Genomic DNA, 20,003 nt, shown 5'->3' with positions numbered 1-20,003 from the left:
ATTCGATTTAATCTTAAGTCTGCGACGGCATTAGCCAACACAAATCATATTATTATAGTCTATCTTAGCTCGTCGATTCTATTCTATTATCTGATTAAATAAAAATATATTCTATGGCAAAAAAAAGATATTTTATTCTTTCTAGAATTGCTAGTAACATCTTTGTTGAAAACAATGAAATTATCTTTAAATCTCTAAAATTTGAAAAATATATGTGTGCATCAGCGAAAGCAACATTTTGTACAATTTGTAATAATAACTGATGAAAACTCATTATGAAATCTCTCCTATTTTTGATCAAAATTAGTTCAACTTTCAACATCAAAGATGTTTGCAATGATAGACGATGGGAAACTAATATATTATTATGTACTCACAGAGATCAATAGAGCGTTTAATAACTTTCCTGCTCAATTACTAACTCTCATTTAAGTGAGAAGTGAAACCATAAATCACTATGGTGAATGTGAAATCCTTTTTCTATTTAATGCGTCAAGTGGTTAACGGAACCAATAGGTGATGTGCATACTTGCGAGATGTGATGTAAGTCTCAATTGTATAGCAATTGTAATTGTTCCAACCGGAACGTATTACCGACTACTACGAGATTGAAAATGGCAGGGCTGGCCCTGGACGTCCTACCGTAAGCTCATAATATGTATTATGTGTCCTCTCAATTATTTAATACAATTCAAGCTTGACTTTTGACGAAGCATGTTGCTGATAACTTTATTTCTGTAATCTGACGAAGCATGTTGCGGATAATAACATGTACTTTTAGGTTAGGAATTGTGTTCTTTTTTTTATAATAAATATCATAAAATGTATAATTCAAGCTTGTCACAAAATGTCTCGAAACCTTTTATCGACCAGTCCAGAATTTAACGTTCAACTGGACTGAAAGTATTTACTACATTACTCTAAACTCTGTAAATAAATTCTCCAGTAAAGAAACTTAATACCTCTAACATTTGACTAACTTTATAGCGACCGACTGGAAGCCAGGAGCCAACTAGGCGCCATTTAATGATCCCAACTGACTGAAGTTTATTCACCCGTCTCGATCATATTTTTAACGTATTTTTTATCTCTACGAGTAGTCGTCTAAGTAATCTAGTAATCTAAGTACAAGTAGTCTAGTTTTTTATGTTTGAGAATAATGGTGGAGCTAATCTCCCAAAATAATATAAATTTCACCACCTTTACTGATTTTCCTAAGGGGAGGTAGGCTAAAAGGTTGGGTATTTTACATTGCAATAGCAATAATTTTTTCGGATGTACGCTTAAGAAACGGCTTCAAATCTTTTCAGTACGATGTTGAAAATCGAATTCAAATATTTTTGGTTTTCTGGTTATTTATCTGGTATTTTCTGGTTATTTATGTAACGGTTATTCATTATAAAAATGACAACATTTTAGGTCCAGCTATTGGGGCTGACATTGATGAATCAATCATCAAGACTAGTAAATCGCATACAATAAAAATACATTATTTGTAAACACTATGTAGCTTTACCCAATATCCATAAATTATTGACTAAAAAGACAAAAGGCGTTATGAAGCTGTTGTTTTAACCTGGTAAATTATTAAATCTATATGTCCCAAGAGTCTGAATTAAATATGTATTCTAAACGTAAAAGCACAATGTATATGTATGTATATATTTGGTTTTAAAATTATGTAAAATAGTTCAACGTGAAGTTCACAAAAATTGGAGCACTTTTGAACACGGGGTCGATATGGTTTTAATGAGATAGAGACCGCTTATAGTATCACTGCTACAAAAAGGATACAGCTAGAGAAAGCAATATGCGATTTTATTATGAAAATATTAAAGACTGAAGAGAAAAAGGTCTAGCAGAAAACTATAATATTAATAAATATATTAAAATGTAATTAAATATTTGGATAAATGGACAAAGTAAATTTAATGTTTGAATATAACTTTTTACTATATACTTATATTTTACTTTTATATTACTATTTGAATATTTAAGAGAAAAAATCTTACATATTGACTGATGCATTCTGATCTTACGGTAGATAAGAAACGATAAGATAGTGCTGTGTTTGTCCTCCATTAACATTCTCGTCAGCTTATCTAATGGACAATGTTATTTTTTTTGTATTACAATAAATAATCACAAATACATTAATATAAAGCAATACTATGACATAAAAGGTCAAAAAAGGTGACGTCAAACGCAGAGCTAAGAAAATTTAATCAAATGTCAATGCCCCTTTAAGTAAATTCCATTCCATATAAATATATCACGTAGACGAAATAAATGGAATATCTCATATTATCTTAAAACATAACACAAATTAAGTTGACCTTACAATTATTTGGGTGCGAAATGTATAAATAGAATACATTTTCGGGCGTCAAGAAGATTTTCATATCTATGACGCACTCACAAACCCCTAGAATAACTTCGTGACCTTTTTATTTTGTAAATGATAAACACACACGGTATATGACGAATAGCATGAAGTTGTTTGGTGTTATATCAGTTATATGTCATTATCATTACCACCGGCGCTTGCCAAGTTTGAATAGACTTTTACGTTTTAATTCAAAACTATAACCAGGTGAAGTTTCTAATATTACCTACATTGGAACAGCTATTTATTCAAATAATATATTGTGAAAATATTCAGTCTATTGTGAAAAGCACTTGAAGGCGTGTTTGCAAATTATACAGCTGAGTGACTACGGCTGCCTTTTTTGCAATAGATTCTAAACATGCTCAGGATTGGCATAAAGTAGTGCCAAGTTCTACATTTAAAAAAAAAACAGAAGAAAGAAAACCTATCAAGCTTTTAGTATTAGACATGAAGCTAAGTAGGTGCAGAGCGTCACCGAAGTCGCGTCAGTGTGCTCAGTGCGAGTTTTTAACTTCTCGATCGCAAAAAGGTTAACTCAAATTTGTATGGAGTTGAAAAAACGCCCCTAGCGCCAAACGAAGAGAAGCTATTCCAACTCCATACAAATTTGGGTTAACTTTTACGCGATCGAGAAGTTAAAAAACTCGCACTAAGCATACTGAGGGCAACGTGCGAGCTGAGTGCCGTGACGGATTCGCTCCGCCGGCGACGCGCCCTCCTTGTACTATGGTGACACCCGGAACAAAAGTAACTGTTCCCAAGTATATATAGGAATATAGTGGAAGAACGAAATATATAGTGAATACTACGAAGATCTTAGTTGAACGTGGAAAGATAGCGACTGGTTTAGAGACCTTACCGCTTGACTAAGACGAATGGACAAACTCAAGGGTTCAACCAGGTTTTGACCCCTGGTTTTAGTGCATCGACAATGCACTAACATGCAAAGGACTTATTGTAAAACCTGTAGGACTCATCTGTGTTCAACGACGACTTTAAAGAAACCTTTTGGATTTTAACCGAGTCTATTCATTTCAACAATAGATATATTATTCACTATGTGTAAATACGCGACAAGACCATAAACTGGTCGAAATTGACTAATTCGATTGATTCGATTAAAAACCGATTTTAATTATATTTAATGGGTATAGAAATCCACTAAAATTGGCTGTCTGAAATTGTCGAAATTGAAAAAAATGCAGTGACGAGATTTAACATCATAAACATTTAGATTTTAAACCATGAATCTAGCCTTTGTCTTCGAATGCTAATGACATCAAAAGGAACCAATAAAATTCGTCGCACCTGTAGAATCAATACGAATCGAACGTCAGACCACGGAGAACCAGTGTCGCCACGACGACAACGACCTCAACAGTTCACGATACAGTTGCCAACAGAATAATTAAACTCAATTAATCGAAATCGCCCAGACCTGACTTAAGCTTGATCACGAAATAGGAGAAAAATATAAATTTATAAATATTTAAGTAAAGTTATGAGAAAATTAAATATATTTATTTTGTTGTTTATTATTTTTAATAGAACATTATCTTCAATATTATGTAATCTATAACTATGTAAAACGCTGCCCAAAATAAAGCGAATTCATATGAGTATTCCACTTAAATTTTAATTTGCATTATCGTTTGACGTACAAAAGTCATAACAACGGTTATTCACGTATGAATCACAAATACTCTTGGTTCTGTAACGTTGTGATGCGCAAGCCAACCTATTATTGTATATGGAATACGTTATCAACGACACTATTCGGAACTGGTTCATAAAATACTAGTTCTTTTTACGTATATTCACAACAAACTCAAAGTTCCTGAGTTTTATTTTTGTATTGTGGCTCTTTATCAATCAGTACCTACAATGGTGGTCGATTATTATCGTGATCGCAGTCGTGGTGTGTGTTTTGATATTCATACAACTGGTTCGTAAAATACTATAGTTCTCTTTACAACAAAGTCAAAGTTCCTAAGTTTTATTTTAGTAGTGTGGCTCTTTATACCAGTACAACGGTGGTCGAGTATTATCGTGGTCGCAGTCGTGGTGTGTGTTTTGATATTCATACAACTGGTTCATAAAATACTATAGTTCTCTTTACGTATGTTCACAACAAAGTCAAAGTTCCTGAGTTTTATTATAGTAGTGTGGCTCTTTATACCAGAACAACGGTGGTCGAGTATTATCGTGGTCGCAGTCGTGGTGTGTGTTTTGATATTCATCCAACTGGTTCATAAAATACTATAGTTCTCTTTACGTATGTTCACAACAAAGTCAAAGTTCCTGAGTTTTATTTTTGTATTGTGGCTCTTTATACCAGTACAACGGTGGTCGAGTATTATCGTGGTCGCAGTCGTGGTGTGTGTTTTGATATTCATCCAACTGGTTCATAAAATACTATAGTTCTCTTTACGTATGTTCACAACAAAGTCAAAGTTCCTGAGTTTTATTTTTGTATTGTGGCTCTTTATACCAGTACCTACAACGGTGGTCGATTATTATCGTGATCGCAGTCGTGGTATATGTTTTGATATTCATACATCAAACAGACTTTTAACGTATAAAAATGAAATACATGAATTTCACTGACAAAGTTTTGCACTAGGCAGCGGTTTGTCGTGCCCCTTGCTGATGTCCATGAGCGACGGTAACTACTTAACTTCGGTTGGGCCAAAAAACTTGTCTGTCTACAATAGCAATAAAACAAAAGTTATGGCTTTCAAATTTAAACTATCGAATTTCATACTTCCATTTATATTAATAACGTTGTAGTACAAATTTTGGAACCGTTCCAACTGTTGGGGATGAAAATGGGGATTCGGGCGTTGAACTCCGGTTCGACGGCATGTGTTTCTTGGTAATTACGACCTACCCCTTACCTTAAGGCACGCCAAGTTATTGTCTACTGTCTTTTGTCCGCTGTCTCAACATCCGTAAATACCTTCGAAGTTGGGAGAATAGATTATAGTATAATCGTAATACGAAATACCTTATTCCGTATATTGACAGAATACATATTGTCAAGACACGACAAGATATTGTCTACTGTCTTTTGTCCGCTGTCTCAATTATCCGTAAATACCTTCGAAGTTGGGAAAATAGATTATAGTAGGATCGTAATACGAAATACCTTATTCCGTATATTGACAGAACACATATTGTCAAGACAAGACAAGATATTGTCTACTGTCTTTTGTCCGCTGTCTCAACATCCTTAAATACCTTCGAAGTTGGGAGAATAGATTATAGTATGATCGTAATACGAAATACCTTATTCCGTATATTGACAGAATACATATTGTCAAGACAAGACAAGATATTGTCTACTGTCTCTTGTCCGCTGTCTCAACATCCTTAAATACCTTCGAAGTTGGGAGAATAGATTATAGTATGATCGTAATACGAAATACCTTATTCCGTATATTGACAGAATACATAATTACAGGCCACATTCTTGGGCCGAGTTTGTTGCATTCCTGATCGCACGCCACGACAGCACCGACACCGACATTCACATAACTCAAGCCTTGACCTGCATTGTTAACGATGCTTGCAGACGAACACTCGATAACACAATTTGCTAATACATAAAAGCCGAGTGAAAACTTAAAGGAGCGACGTAACACAGTCAGCCGTTTTGTGGAACACGATTAACTTTTAGAATTAAATTTATTTCGAACGAATTCAAACTTAAATACCTTATCTATTGACAACTATAAACAACTATTTTAGTTTACAAACTAGTAGATTCGAAAGAACTGATCGACTTCTTATTCATCTGACTGAATCAATTAGGTATTTCATCGTTAACCGTAAATTACTTTGCAAACAAAGAACCAAGTGACGTACCTACAGTAAAATGACTAAAGTGTGTACGTACTTTACCTATGACTAACATTTAAACAGTAATCAAACTAACTCAGAAGTATACAAACCTTGGATTACCAGTCTGAATTGATAAAGCCATTTGATTGTCAGTAACGAAAGTATTATAAATTATTATGAATTAAGCTAAACACAAACCCGTCCGTTCATCGCTCTGAAGTTAAGATTTAATTATTAATTACTTCATTAGTTTAATTTTATAATCAACCCAGTATGTTCTATAAAAAACAACAGTAAATTATTTGGATTGCTTACATTTTGCACTAGTTGAAACAAATCATGGAGCGGATGGACAGTCACGAGTGACTCATGAAATGATCAATAACCAATGTTTGTCATTGAAACAGTTGTTATGGAATACATTGATTCATGTACACATCTCAGAAAAATGACTATTAAACACAACACACTTGAAATACATTCTAGAGACTTAATATCTTTATGAAACAAAAAATGTATTGATAAGATTCATCCATATCAAATGGACAAAAAATATGTGAAAAACAGAATCCACATATTATAATAGCAACAACGCAGGCGCACTTGCGCGTGTACCGAATAATCTATAATCTATATATTATATAAAAATGAATTGCTGTTCGTTAGTCTCGCCAAAACTCGAGAACGGCTGGACCGATTAGGCTAATTTTGGTCTTGAATTATTTGTGGAAGTCCAGAGAAGGTTTAAAAGGTAGATAAATATGAAAATGCTCGGAATTAAATAAAAATAATAATTTTGTTTTTTCTTTGATGTGTGCGGGACGGATTCCTTTTGTTTGTTTTATGTTTATTTTATACAAAAGTTTAGGTCTTTTGTTTATCGATTGAGGCACTACGAAGTCTGCCGGGTCAGCTAGTATTAAATATATTTTGTGTCTTTTTTTAAGAAATAAAATGATTTAAACATTAACATCGCCCATAGAATTAAAATTACCATTTAATGCTAACATAATGCCGACATAATGTGAACATTTATCCTATGAACAACAAACTTCTGGATTTATTAAGAGTTGACTAAGTACAAAGTGGTACGTACTGGTATTGAAACTGCACCCTCTTAAATGAGAATCAGGGATGAAACCAAAATGGCCACAATCGCATTTCCAAGTTCGTCATTTCATTATAAAGCATAGGTATCACGCACGTTCTTTTACCCAATCTTATCTTGGCTGAATTGACTTTGTTACCATAATTCAAGTTACTTTGGATATACAATTTGGTCGAACTGCAATAGTTTCGTAAAAAACATTTGGGTGATCAGAATGTCCTCGCCCGGTTACGCTGGCATAGCCCCCTAGGCTACCAACTTGGAACCAGCGTTGGAAAAAAAAGAGCCCTTATTAATACGCTTTGTTTGTAACGGAATCTTTGAACATGATTTTGACCCCCTTCAAAACGTCGGATTAACTCGAAATTTGGTATACTTATTAAAGACCGATGACAATTCAATATTTAAAAAAAAATTTAATAAATTAAAATTCAACTAAAAAATTAAAAATAAACAGTAGTTTAAAAAAACTAACAAAATACGCTTTTACAGAAAATCCAACTAAAAAATAGAAAATAAATTTGAATTAAAAATAGTGTAAGAAAAAATTATTTTATTGTAAAAAAAGCGTGGGGTGCATGGTATAAGTAGTTATAAATATTTTATGAATAGATATGATTTATTTTGATAATATCCTGAAAAGCTTACTTTACTTAAATACTTACTTTGACATACCAGCGCGTCTGTGATTTGCGCGGCCTAGATCGGCGTCGCTCAGCGCTGCGCTCGCGCTGATCGGCCCGTACCGGCGAGCGCAGCGCATGGTACCGCGCCGCCAGAGCCTTTGTGCGCTCGGCTAACGAATGTCGTAACTCGCCCCCCGCGCAACCCCGCACTAACATTATACCTCAACCCCCCTCGGTTTCTTTCACTAATTTAATATCTTCATCATCATTCACTCTCATTGTTATTAACTATTGAACTAAACTTAACTTCGAACTAAGATAAAAATTTTATGTGTAATTAGAAAATAATTACATCACCATGTCATTAATGCCAAATCAATTTGAAACTTAATTGTAAAATAGATTAATTCCAAAGTTTTATCACTTCTTTTAATTATTATTTTCACTCAGCGGAAAAGTAATTGTCCTTAATAATAAAACTCATTGTTGTGTGTTGTGTTGTGTAAAAGTTACTTTATCTTGCATTTTCTGGTACTTCAACTGAGAATGATAGTCACTCAGTACATATTTACGAAAGGAACAAAAAGAGAAGTTTTTGCACAATCACGAATACTTTAAATGTATTTTAATGAGTAATGCATAATTACGACGGTCGTTCAATGAAAATGTTACCACTACAATAACTTTATCAGTGGCTTGACCTCTTCTAAGTTGGAGTAAAATTAGACAAAATCGATAATCGTCACCAACAGACACGTACGCATTGTATTGTAAAGCAATATCTTACGGGGTTTATAATGCGTGAACTGTCAAAGTTATATTGAAGAAATATAGTTCTATAAGTATCGAAGAGCATTCGAGTCTCATTGAAACAAACTTGATAACCGACGATTGTATGAACGTCTCTGGAGACTAGGTCAATATCTGACAAGGATATTGGATAATTGAGGATGGGAACGGTGAACGGTGCACAACTAGTTAATCGCCATAAATTTATTACACGTCTTAGGATGTAGTATAGATAGCGATTTTGTAATTAATTGTATGAAGTGGAACGGATGGACTAAAGTTCGCTGCGGGCCATTTCATTTTAATATATATATTATATATTTTTTGAATATTCTTATATTTGTTAAATTAACGATGACAAACAGAGATGTACTAAATGCAAATTTCCTAATTTGTTTTCGTCGGTTCTTTGTCGAACTGTGGATAGTTCTTTCCAGTAAACTTAATAAAACTTCGATAGCTTAATAAATACAACAATAAGTAATTTTGAAATACGAAATAAATGTAAATTTTGAATCTTTATTTTAAACAGTATTCTGAAGTATTTTATATCCTTGATTTATTTTTCCTTGAAAATTTTGTAATCCCTATTTTGAAATGAAGATTGGATCGGCAAAAACATGCAAATCTATCACACTTGTAACTAAGTTAATGACATAACAGATCTCAAAAGTAAAAGCGTAATAGGGCCGGTTTCACTTCCTCTCTTGTGAAAGCGATTTCGTAGATAAATGTTCCGTATCGGAATTTAAAACCGTGTTCGTTTATTTAAAATACCTACATTTGTATTACATTACGAACATGCACTCGATAAGTAGCAAGAAGTCTAAAATTCAAACAAATTCAAAAACTTCAAATTCTTTTCTAAACCGTCGTACTCTGTTTTAAAAGAAACTGTGCTGTTGTTTTAACAGCTACTAATAGATTTCAATCCAAAGCAAGACTTTTCACATAAAGAAATTTAAAGCACGAATAACAAGCATTTAAAAAAAATGAAGTTGTCTAAATAAAATCATTTTCTTGGTTCACTTTAACGTGCAATCATATTACATATTACATATTTTAAGTATTAAAAAAATAAACCATGATAGAAGGAGGATGTTAATTTATTTATTGGTTTTTGTATGTACTCCAAAAATTAACTTGTGATAAACCGGTTTAAATTTTGTTATAAAGTCGTATGGAAATGGGAACTGTGACAGGTGGCATCCGACGGTACAGCGTCAGGTGGACAGGTACAAAAAAAGTGTTTAACGTCAACACAACGCCAGGTTGGTTGAATTATCGAAAAGAGTAACATTGCAGCTGTTGTTTTCTGAGAAAAATCATCAACAATGAAAAATCCTACGGTGAACGTAACATGCATTGTGATTTGTATTTTCTAAAACAATGAATAATGGGGAAACCTACTGTGATCGGTATAGCTTCTAATTTAATCATACGACTAACAAACGAAATCTTATAACATTACGCATATTCAAGACATCAAAATCGGTACATCTCGTTAATGAAATTCCAAAATTATTTCGGGAGCAGCTACGTTCAGGTGAGTTCAACCTAAAGATGTCTCATTATTTTGATTGGCATTAAAAACATGACGAAAAACTAACTCCCATATCTCAACACTTCATTATATTACAGTGCAAAATGCAAATTACACTTCTAATCACAAAGTCCAATTCACACACGAAAAACCACAACACAGACAGACAGCACCGAATTAAAATTTACACAACGAATCCGACTGATGTTATTCAAGAAGTTTATTAAACACTGAACATTACAAAGAAATAAATCGGGTGTTTTAAAAAAAATGTATTGACGAATTATGCCCTTCCGCACTCGAGGCTGGGCACGCGACGTCTGAGGCCACGAGCGAGGCACTCTGTCGTACGCCGCTGACGACAAACGAGACAAGGAAACCACGCATGTGCAAGATTAGTCGGTTTTTCCGAAGCGACTCCACATCTTGTGACGTCAGGTATCATCACAGTATGACAATTGTTCTTTAATCCATAGTAATTGACGAATAAACACTTTCAAATTAATCAATTTCCCTCGTTAAGATTGAGCATTATTTGAATAACAATATCGTGTTTTGAAGTTAAACTCTTATCTACTAGCCTAGCTTATCAAAGTTCAAGGCGAGGTTGTTTATTCTTATGCATGTTGTTACATTTTTAAGAAGTCTTTTTATACAGAAGAATCTCTTACGATATGGTATGTTATGGTAATAATAATCTCTTCGGTTATTGGAACGATCTAATTCATGCTCCTAATTCCCAACTATCTGTCCAGTTCTTGCCTTGTTTCCCTCCTAACTCTAACTTTGAGTATCACCCTGCTAATTTCTACCCCAAACCAAATGAATACTTCAATTTGAAAGAAAACAATAAAATTTTGACAATGATTTTTCAGATCGTAGATATTAAAACACAACGATACCTATTCTAGGCCCTTAATCTAATATTTTGTGACGTGAAAATATGTAGTACGTTCCTATTTTCACGCTGGATTGAAATTAACGCTATGCACCCATAGCTTGCGCAACTTTAGTAGAACCAGTTTTATTTCCAATAAAATACAAGATGCGGACGAAAATAGTCTCGAAAAAGGATTTTGACTGTGTAAACTTTTTGTTATCGTTGTACGTTTTATATTACATTTCTATAATAATAATAGCCTTTTTATTCCTAAACATAGGGTTACAAGAGGTCCCTAAGTTCGGTGTGCCTTTTGGCATAGGCCTCCTCCAATTCCTTCCAATGGGTCCTGTCCCTTGCTACTCTCACCCAGAATGGTCCCGCTGTCTGTTTCAAGTCATCTTCCCATCTCTTGACTTGACGACCCCTACTTCGTTTGTCGTCTCTTGGTTGCCAGAGGGTGACTTGCTTGCTCCATTTGTTATTGGGGTGGCGTAGCATATGTCCAGCCCATCTCCATTTTTGAACGTCTATCCGAGTGAAAATGTCTGTAAGTTTCGTTCTTGTTCTTATGTCTAGGTTCCTGACTGTATCTTTGATTTTTAACCCTAGCATGCCTCTTTCCATGGCACGTTGGCATTTTATTAGCCTTTCCCTGTGGTTAAGTGTCAATGACCAAGTTTCGCAGCGATAAGTAAGAACTGGTAGAATACAGGTCTCGAATGTTTTCTTTTTTATGTGATTGCCTAAATCCTTACTTTTCACTTTTTTTTTTCTTTTTTTTTATTGCTTGGTTGGGTGGACGAGCTCACAGCCCACCTGGTGTTAAGTGGTTACTGGAGCCCATAGACATCTACAGTGTAAATGCGCCACCCACCTTGAGATATAAGTTCTAAGGTCTCAAGTATAGTTAAAGTCCAATGGGTATGTCTTTGATGTTATTTTATGTGCTTATAATCGATTAAAATCGATTGATTAATGATAATACTTAAAATTACATTTCTATAATATGGTTTTAAATTGATTTTAGTTATACCTATCTATGTTTTTTTTTTATTATTATTATTGTCATTTGAGGTACACGAACGTACAACCAACGTTTAAGTTAGTATGCAGTTGCTCATAAACATCAGCTAAACTAGGGACACAGCTGCCTACTACGGAGGACTGTCCGCAAGCCTCATTTGAGGATGGAGATGTCGTAGCGCTCGGGAAGCACCATATATTGATTAATGATAATACTTAAAATGATTTATTTATATGTTTTTTTTATATACTTAAAATGTTTACTTAATACGTAAAAGGTTTTGATGCTGGCAATATTTTTCCCGCAAAAATAGATATCTTGTTTTTTTAAATAGAGTTACTTTTTTTAAACTACTTATTGTAAACTGTAGTGGCGCTTATTTGGAAGAAAGTAAATGCATATTTATTTATGACAAAATTAATGCACTAAGTATTTAATTTATTCAAATTATTTTTCTTTTATAGTTTTTTTATTGTATAGACTGGTAGATGAACTCATTTCCTAGCAACACTGAGACTTCGAACTCATATCTCAAGCTGTTAGGCTGTATTCACGTTATGATCTCTACGGACTTCAATAACACTTCAGCACTTGATGTGCCGTGAACCCGTGTGTCTATCAATACTAATAATTAAAGTGACATAACGTCCTATAATCTATATCCTTTCACCAATAAAAGTTATATAACGTCGTATCAGTTCTATAACAGACCGAGCAGACTAAAATCGCTGCATTAGTAAAATATTTAAATCGGATTGAAATAGATTGTTACGGATTCTTTAAACGAGACATTATATAAGTTATTTAAATCTAAAATTATTTAATACAATGTAACTTATGCAATATATAGGTTATGAATTGATAATCTTTTTCTACTAATATCCGAGTCTCAGCTATAATTAGCCGTTCGTAATTGCGTAAGAAGCCTCGACATGCAAAAGAGCTCAACGCGCATCTAGGACGTTACTTAATGAAAATATCAAAACTTTTTTCCTTATCAATTTAAATATTAAAATTTTCTTACTAAAACAATATATATTGTGAAGATTAAAAGTAAGTCAACAAATAGAACGGCTCGTTTTATTGCACAATGTGACGTGAAAGTACAGCCGAAGGTCCGGGCCGTTTCACTTTCCACGGAAAAATGTTACTGCCGTCAAACTACGCATACTACATATTCAACCATGTAATTTCATGTAAATTTCATTACAAGTAAGTACGTTATGTTGAAAAGTTTTTGAATATATGTGTAAAGCTTTTTAATGATAGTAAGTAGTGTTGCAACCTCATACAAGTCACATTTTTAAATAGATTCCAATATCTACGCTTTTTTAATATGTGACTCTTTCATTTACTTATCAATAGAAAAAAAAAGCTAATGGAAATGAAATCTTAGGTTCCTGTTAATATTGTTTTTTTTTTGTTCTAAAAATATCCGCTTAGTAGACAATACTAAGTACTTAGTAGACAATTTAGTAAAGTGTGAACATCTGGCATGATATGAACTCGCTACCAATGTACATACTTAATAAAAAAATACTGTTATAGTTGTTCACGCTTTTATGAGTGGTAAAAAATGTAACACGTTAACAAATAGTAGCAGTAATTATGTTATATAAATTGAAAACATTCGAACATTAGCACGAAACTAGAGCGACCGCGTGAGACTGGAGGAAGTCGCACGAATACTTTCAACATCCTACGTTGTTGTGGGATTAATCAAAACAAATTTCCCAACGGATATTGTGGTATACTTGCTGAAGATATAACGGAATTTTGCGAAATTTTTCCTTTTTTTTTCGCTCACAACAAAAACGTTACAGTAACTTTAATTTAGAAGGTAGATTTATTATTTCCTAATTAGGGGTATCAATCCATACATATTACTGAAGTTTGAACCAAAAATCACGTGCGCATTAGAACATTGAGGCACTCGTATCTTTAAATAAGTGCGTCCTTGAAATTTATATGGAAGTTTCTTATTTAGAGCGTTCATTTTTAGTATAAAATGAATATAATTTTGTCATTAAGTCTCGTCAAATAAAATGTTCCGCGTAAAATGTTTTTATTTTATGGCGGAATTTCGTGGGACAATGGGGCAATAAGTACATATAAGATCTATAATATTATTCCACAGTCTGACAAACTCTCAACTGAGAGTGAAAGTGCGTTTTTAATGTTGTATACTGAGAAAATGTATTATCTCTCGTTATTCAGGCCTATTTCACAAGAATTTATACATTTTCTTTAACATTCTAATTCGTGCTTGCCCTGAGTTTTTATTTAAACGTCACTAGACTTCTCGAGCTTTTGAACCTACGCGACATGAATCACGTTTTGTGTAGTCATTTGAATTTTAATAATGTTATTTATGTGGTTATTGTTACACAAATGAGTCCTGTTGTTATTTTCCTCAATATTTTTTTGCTATACAGGCACTATCAATTGTTTGAGGCAATGTCATATTCAAGTATTCCTGTTTCAGTTACATATTATATTAGTTTAGAATAATTTTATCAGAAGAAAAACATAACTCCATTGTATATTACAGTTTTAATAATGGCATTATTGAAATCAAACTCAGTCTTTACTACAGATTCGAAGACAGCTGAAATAATGCATTAACCACAGAAAAATCGCTATCTAGCCTTGAACATGAATAGTGTAGGCAGATAGGTATAAATATTATAGTTAAAGTTTACATATAGTATCATCTTTATAAATAGCCAAAGCAAATTCGTCTTAGAACACTTTAAATTTTAGATCGAATGTGATCATTGTCAGTTAGTGGACACAAGTGCTGTTGGATACACTTTTTTTTTTTAATTATTAGACAGTTGGGTGAAAAGTTAAAAAAATGCTACATTACGAAAATGATATTACCAAGCTCTCCGCATCCTGGCTCATCTTTTTCTACGCATGGTTCCCGTGGGAGAACCGCGCTCCGGCGGTGTGGCTGTTAAAGAGCAGGTAAATCGGAACACTGCACCATAGCACGTCACCACAAAACACCACATTCCATCACTGCATCCGCGTCCAACATATGATCGTCGCGACCACCGGTTTCTCTGACGTCACACGCTTTCTTATAAATTAACAAGGTTGTTTTGATCGTAACAGATGCTATTCTCAAAATTCTGGCTCAGTTCTTAGCGATTCCCTGATAACGAGGAATCGGTCTCGGTTTGTTGTGTCGAAGGTGTATTGTTTGCGTGTAGAGAAATTAAATCGTGTGACGCGGGTAACGACTTTCGCGCACGAACTGAGTGAAGCACGTCCGTGTCGTGGCACCGCCGAGCCGCGCGCGCTCCACTCGGCTCCACGTAACGGGCCGAGGCCCCCGCCTCCGCCCCTGCATCGCACCGACCGCGGACGGACCTGCCCTGTCTCACCACTGCTGCGCTAAGCCCTACTACCTGCACAGCGCGTTGTGTATTCACATGTGTACACCAGTCTCAGGCGCAACTCCATTCATTTTACTAAAATCGCGTCGATAGTTCTGTCACAAGTACTGCTAGCCAAAAAACCTTTGTTACAAAGCAATTTAAGTTTTTGGTCATTTTTGACTTTGGGCTCCGGGAATTTACTTAACACCAGTTAGGCTGTGAGCTCGTTCACAATTACACGAAACAAAAAAATTACAGTCTTATTTTTCTTTGCATGCGATGTAATGTAAACTATTAATCAGCTGAAGTGCAGAGTTAGCGATAGGCTTGCGAAGAGCAATAATCGGCCGTTTCTCTTTAGATTATCGCTTTGCATAAAAATTAAATTTGAACATCCTATAGGTATTCATTTAGGCTTAGTATCTAAATTAGTATCGGTAAATGACATAATCATAACACTACCAATTAATCGATCCTTCCGTTTAAGCCGTAGTGATTTATCCCGCGTAGCGATGATTCTGTGTATCACCCAGATCCAGGTCTTGTTTTAAAAATTCGCAACAACTTCTCAGGCGAACTTAAATTTTATATAAGCTCCTATGAGAGAGTTCCGTCAAGTTTTGACATTGACATCTTTCACAGCTCGTTGTTCTTAACAACATCCTTAATTAATTATTTTAAGGTCTTTTGATAGAATAATTGTTGGTATACTCTAATATATCATATGATGCATGGCTTTTGAAGAGTTATAACAGTTCTCAACGTCTGCATACCTACTCTATGCACTGCAGAACTCCTTAATGTATTTAGATCAATCCGAATAAAACTCTTTACCTCTCCTAACTGAGCCCGTTGTCATCCACCAGTTCTGGTAGAATTAGAAAGGCCAACGATCCAACTGTAACCCCATTTTCCCAAAAAATGTATTAAATGGCGGATAAAGCGATCCATTGTCGCAATAACCGCATTCCTAATTTTAATAATTAAAGAAAAATTAAGGTTCTTTGAAATTAGCTTAGTTAGCTTTTTGATTCAATTCAATTGTTTTGTAGCTAGGGTAGGCCTCCCGCAAAGTGGACTGACGACCTATTGAGATTCGGGATCCACTGGATCCAAGCACCGCAAAATCGATCGTTGTGGCGAGGCTTGTGGAGGCCTATGTCCAGCAGTGGGCTGAAAGATAGATCATACACGATCATACACAAGATCATACACGGCCTAAGTAGCTGGCCAAAAATGTTCAACTGTCGTGATGTATCTCAGATTTTTCAATCTGTAAATTGTGTTAAATCCAATACCAATTGTTTTTTTTTAATAATTAAAGAATTACTGGTGGCCCGGTGGCCTTCCCAGTTTCACCAGGACAAGTGGGCGAGCGTTGGCTCAGCCCGCAACGGTTAGTATTATCTAACAGCTGCCAGAGCTACCAAAAGTACAGGCAGCTAGACATATTTTTTTGATTTCTTTTTCGTTGAGTTCGTAATTTTCAAGACAATACTTGTATGGGATTTTTTAAAATAATATCCATGGGATTTTTTTGTTACAATTAGCTAAACTGTCAGCAGAGCCAGACCGGATTTCACTAGTTCACAATAAAAATGGTTACAGATCAATTAATAATATGTATTTATTAGTAAAAATCTTAAATTAAATTAAATTAAAAGAGTAAGTAAAAAATCTCTTACGAGTTTTTACAGTTTTCACAACGGATTGACATCTAATACATACGTATAACAAAACGATATTTGAAAAATATTCTTAGGTGAATTTTTTATATTTTAGGGGCTATTCGTACCAATTTATTGTTGTCCGACAACGCCGGGTTTTCTCCGATTTTATAGTGATAACAGAGGTTCGATTAGAAATCAACCTCTTAATTTCCACTACTTGTGGTAGGACCTCTTGTGAGACCGCGCGGGTAGGTACCACCACCCTGTCTATTTCTGCCGTAAAGCAGTAATGCGTTTCGGTTTGAAGGGTGGGACAGCCGTTGTAACTATACTGAGATCTTAGAACTTGTATCTCAAGGTGGATGGCGCATTTACGTTGTAGATGCTTATGGGCTCCAGTGACCACTTAACACCAGGTGGGCTGTGAGCTCGTCCACCCATCTAAGCAAAAAAAAAAACAAAAAAAAAACAAGCAACCCACCTTTACTGCATCAATTTTTTTTTATAATTGTTGCCAACTACATTGTGTATTCAGGAGATTTCGTTTCTTTTTCAATTTTGTTGTAGGTAGTTGTGTTGGTTTTAGAAAAGAAAAAGGTTTCACCATTAATTCTTATTCACCATTTTTTTCAATATTATATTTTATACTATACATATTTATATAGTGCAAAATAATTAAGAAATCGTCAGAAGCTTTCAACAGTTTGTGATGGTGAAAGTGAAGGTTCAATTAACATTTATATTATGAATTCAATGTTGTGAATTCTATCTTGTTCATAAGATGTATCATTTATGAGCTTTCAACCATAATCATTGACCAATATCACATCATGACTTCAGAGCGATTCTCATTGTTTGTGACGAACTTAGTAGAGTCAACAGAATTTAGTACAGCCGAGTCTATCCGAGTAGCCAGAATATATCTGGATGAATAACAAAAAAAAAACGCAGATGATCATTTTTTCAAATAAATAACTACATTTGGATGCGAATGACAAACCGCTAATTTGAAAAATTTACTATCTTAATCTATAAATCGAATATTCGCATTAAACTCGGGGCTTAAGCGATTTAGTTAAAGGAGTTTTATTACAAACGAACAAACTTTGCTCCGATGGCAGAGGTGAGATGACAAAAGGCGATGAGACGAAAAATGTGAACAAATTCTCAGAGTACTGGACGAGCCATTGCATTTTCAGTTTTTAGTTTTCAAAGTTAGCAGTTTTAAACGATTGTGTACATGCGCACGATGTAAAAAATATTTAGCTCCATTGAGATTTGAAGTTCGATGATACGAAAAACCAACACGTAAATGAGACAAACATACATCTACAATATATCAGACAATCAGGCAGAATAGTATGAATTACTTTTCAATCCTGCCTTTGAAAATTGCATCCTGATCACGAAGAAAGCAGTCACTGTCGACGCCATAGACAGGTCCTTACGGATCCATAAGATCCAATAACTCTTGTATTAAATGCCATCAGCTCTTACAACAGAGCAGACTTAGGAATTCCGGTAACCGTACTCGTCGAACTCGACGTGCAACCTAACCTAAGCATCAGCCCGCTGAATATCTCGCCGGATCTTCTTAGCGGATCACGATTCCAATCCAGTAGCAGATTCAATCGCGGAGCAGCTACTCATGAGTTTTTAGGTCTCCTTTGGAGACGTTCAGGTAGCTGTTAGCAAATCCCAACCCTTCTGGCTTACTCGCCCACTTGTCGTGGTGAAACTGAAAAGGCTTCAAGGCCACCAGTAATCCTTCCTGCACAAAAATAATTAATGAGAATTGCCCCTATGTTTTTGCATTACATTGCATGATTACATTGCTCCATATAGGTAAACTGCACAAGCTAGTCTGTACAGTAAGCACCAATAGATTCAATTTTATTATAAGTCTAATTACCACAAAAAAAAATAGTAAAAAAAGTCAAACAGACAATGTTAAGAATAAAATGATAATAGAAATTAAATCGTAAAAGTAGTTTAATGATATCTACGACTCAAGAAAGCGCTACACGATAACCCTCTTATCGTGACCGCCGCTAGTTAGATATACAAAATATGTATATCCGACCCAAGCGATAGGACAACGCAAAGTCATCGTAGCCCGAAACGTGTCTTGTCGGATCCCCGGATCCACTCTCGGTGCTTTTAGGTCCCTCAAGCACCGGTTACTGTCGTTACGACGAAGAGTTCGACGAGCGAACTAACCCATAGAAACAGTCCACTGAGTTTCTTGCCGGATCTTCTCATTGGGTCGCGATTCTGATCGAGTGGTAGATTCTGCAAAGCACTGCACTTGGTAGGGCTAGTGTTGACAAATTCTCCCGAACACAGCTAGGCTACTCTTGGCAGAGTAGTCGTAGCTGTCGTAGCGGTGGCTTTCGTAGTGCTGGTGATGACGACAATGCAGCCCGTGGGGGTAGACATCGAGGTATTCTGCCTTCTACAAGGCCATTTACGAAAAGTATCTCCACGGTGTCCTCCTTTCTGGAGATGTGCCCAAAGAACTTGAGAATTCGTAGCTGAGCAGTCGACGAGTCTTTTTTTGTATACAAAGTTCTTTGCGAACAACGAACAAGAAGAGAAAACTTGCGATAGCCGAAGAAAATACTAGTGTCGAGAAGCTGATAGTTTACATAAAATCAAGATTGTTAATAAATAATTAATAATAATAATAATAATAGCCTTTTTATTCCTAAACATAGGGTTACAAGAGGTCCCTAAGTTCGG

General features: G+C 34.9%; 1 protein-coding gene across 10 annotated transcripts in view; it reads right to left on the bottom strand.

Annotated features, from left to right (window-relative positions):
- Positions 1-17,714, bottom strand: part of LOC101747001 (ral guanine nucleotide dissociation stimulator) — a 28,908-nt gene extending 11,194 nt beyond the window's left edge. For 2 of the 10 annotated variants that reach the window (XM_004930882.5, XM_004930883.5), the window contains exon 1: positions 15,089-17,714. In XM_004930882.5, the coding sequence (XP_004930939.1) occupies positions 15,089-15,112 (24 nt within the window). In that variant the 5' untranslated portion in view covers positions 15,113-17,714. Of the gene's footprint in view, positions 1-8,005; positions 8,280-10,226; positions 11,430-15,088 lie in introns of those variants that run through there. The other 8 variants (XM_062668288.1, XM_021351102.3, XM_062668289.1 and 5 more) reach the window with 8 other exon arrangements.
- Positions 17,715-20,003: the final 2,289 nt, after the last annotated feature.

The sequence above is a fragment of the Bombyx mori genome, chromosome 4 (assembly GCF_030269925.1).
Source record: "Bombyx mori chromosome 4, ASM3026992v2".
Lineage (NCBI taxonomy): Eukaryota > Metazoa > Arthropoda > Insecta > Lepidoptera > Bombycidae > Bombyx > Bombyx mori.
This window is presented reverse-complemented; position numbering and strand designations above follow the sequence as displayed.